Source organism: Merops nubicus, unplaced genomic scaffold (assembly GCF_000691845.1).
Source record: "Merops nubicus isolate BGI_N331 unplaced genomic scaffold, ASM69184v1 scaffold12382, whole genome shotgun sequence".
In the NCBI taxonomy this organism is placed as follows: Eukaryota; Metazoa; Chordata; class Aves; order Coraciiformes; family Meropidae; genus Merops; species Merops nubicus.
Window position 1 is genome coordinate 1 of NW_008591594.1, and position 272 is coordinate 272.

Consider the following 272-nt stretch of genomic DNA (forward strand, 5'->3'; position numbering starts at 1 on the left):
CGCGCCCCACCGCCCCCCCTCCGCTCCTGTCCCCCCAGAGCTGCTGGAGGACCTGTCCGAGAGCCGGGAGTGCGTCAACTGCGGCTCCATCCAGACCCCGCTGTGGAGACGGGACGGCACCGGCAACTACCTGTGCAACGCCTGCGGGCTCTACACCAAAATGAACGGGCTCAGCCGGCCTCTCATCAAGCCCCAGAAGAGAGTGGTGAGTGGGGATGGGGGAGGAGGGGTTCAGAGGGGATGCGGCCCGAGGGACCAGCGGTGGGGGCTGG

General features: G+C 69.1%; 1 protein-coding gene across 1 annotated transcript in view; it reads left to right on the forward strand.

The window, feature by feature from the left end:
* Positions 1-13: 13 nt before the first annotated feature.
* The window catches only part of LOC103782551 (transcription factor GATA-6), a gene marked incomplete at its 5' end in the record, with an annotated part of 13,882 nt that continues 13,623 nt past the window's right edge, over positions 14-272 (forward strand). The window contains one exon of the mRNA XM_008950319.1: positions 14-205. Within this exon, the coding sequence (XP_008948567.1) occupies positions 14-205 (192 nt within the window). The remainder of the gene's footprint in view (positions 206-272) is intronic.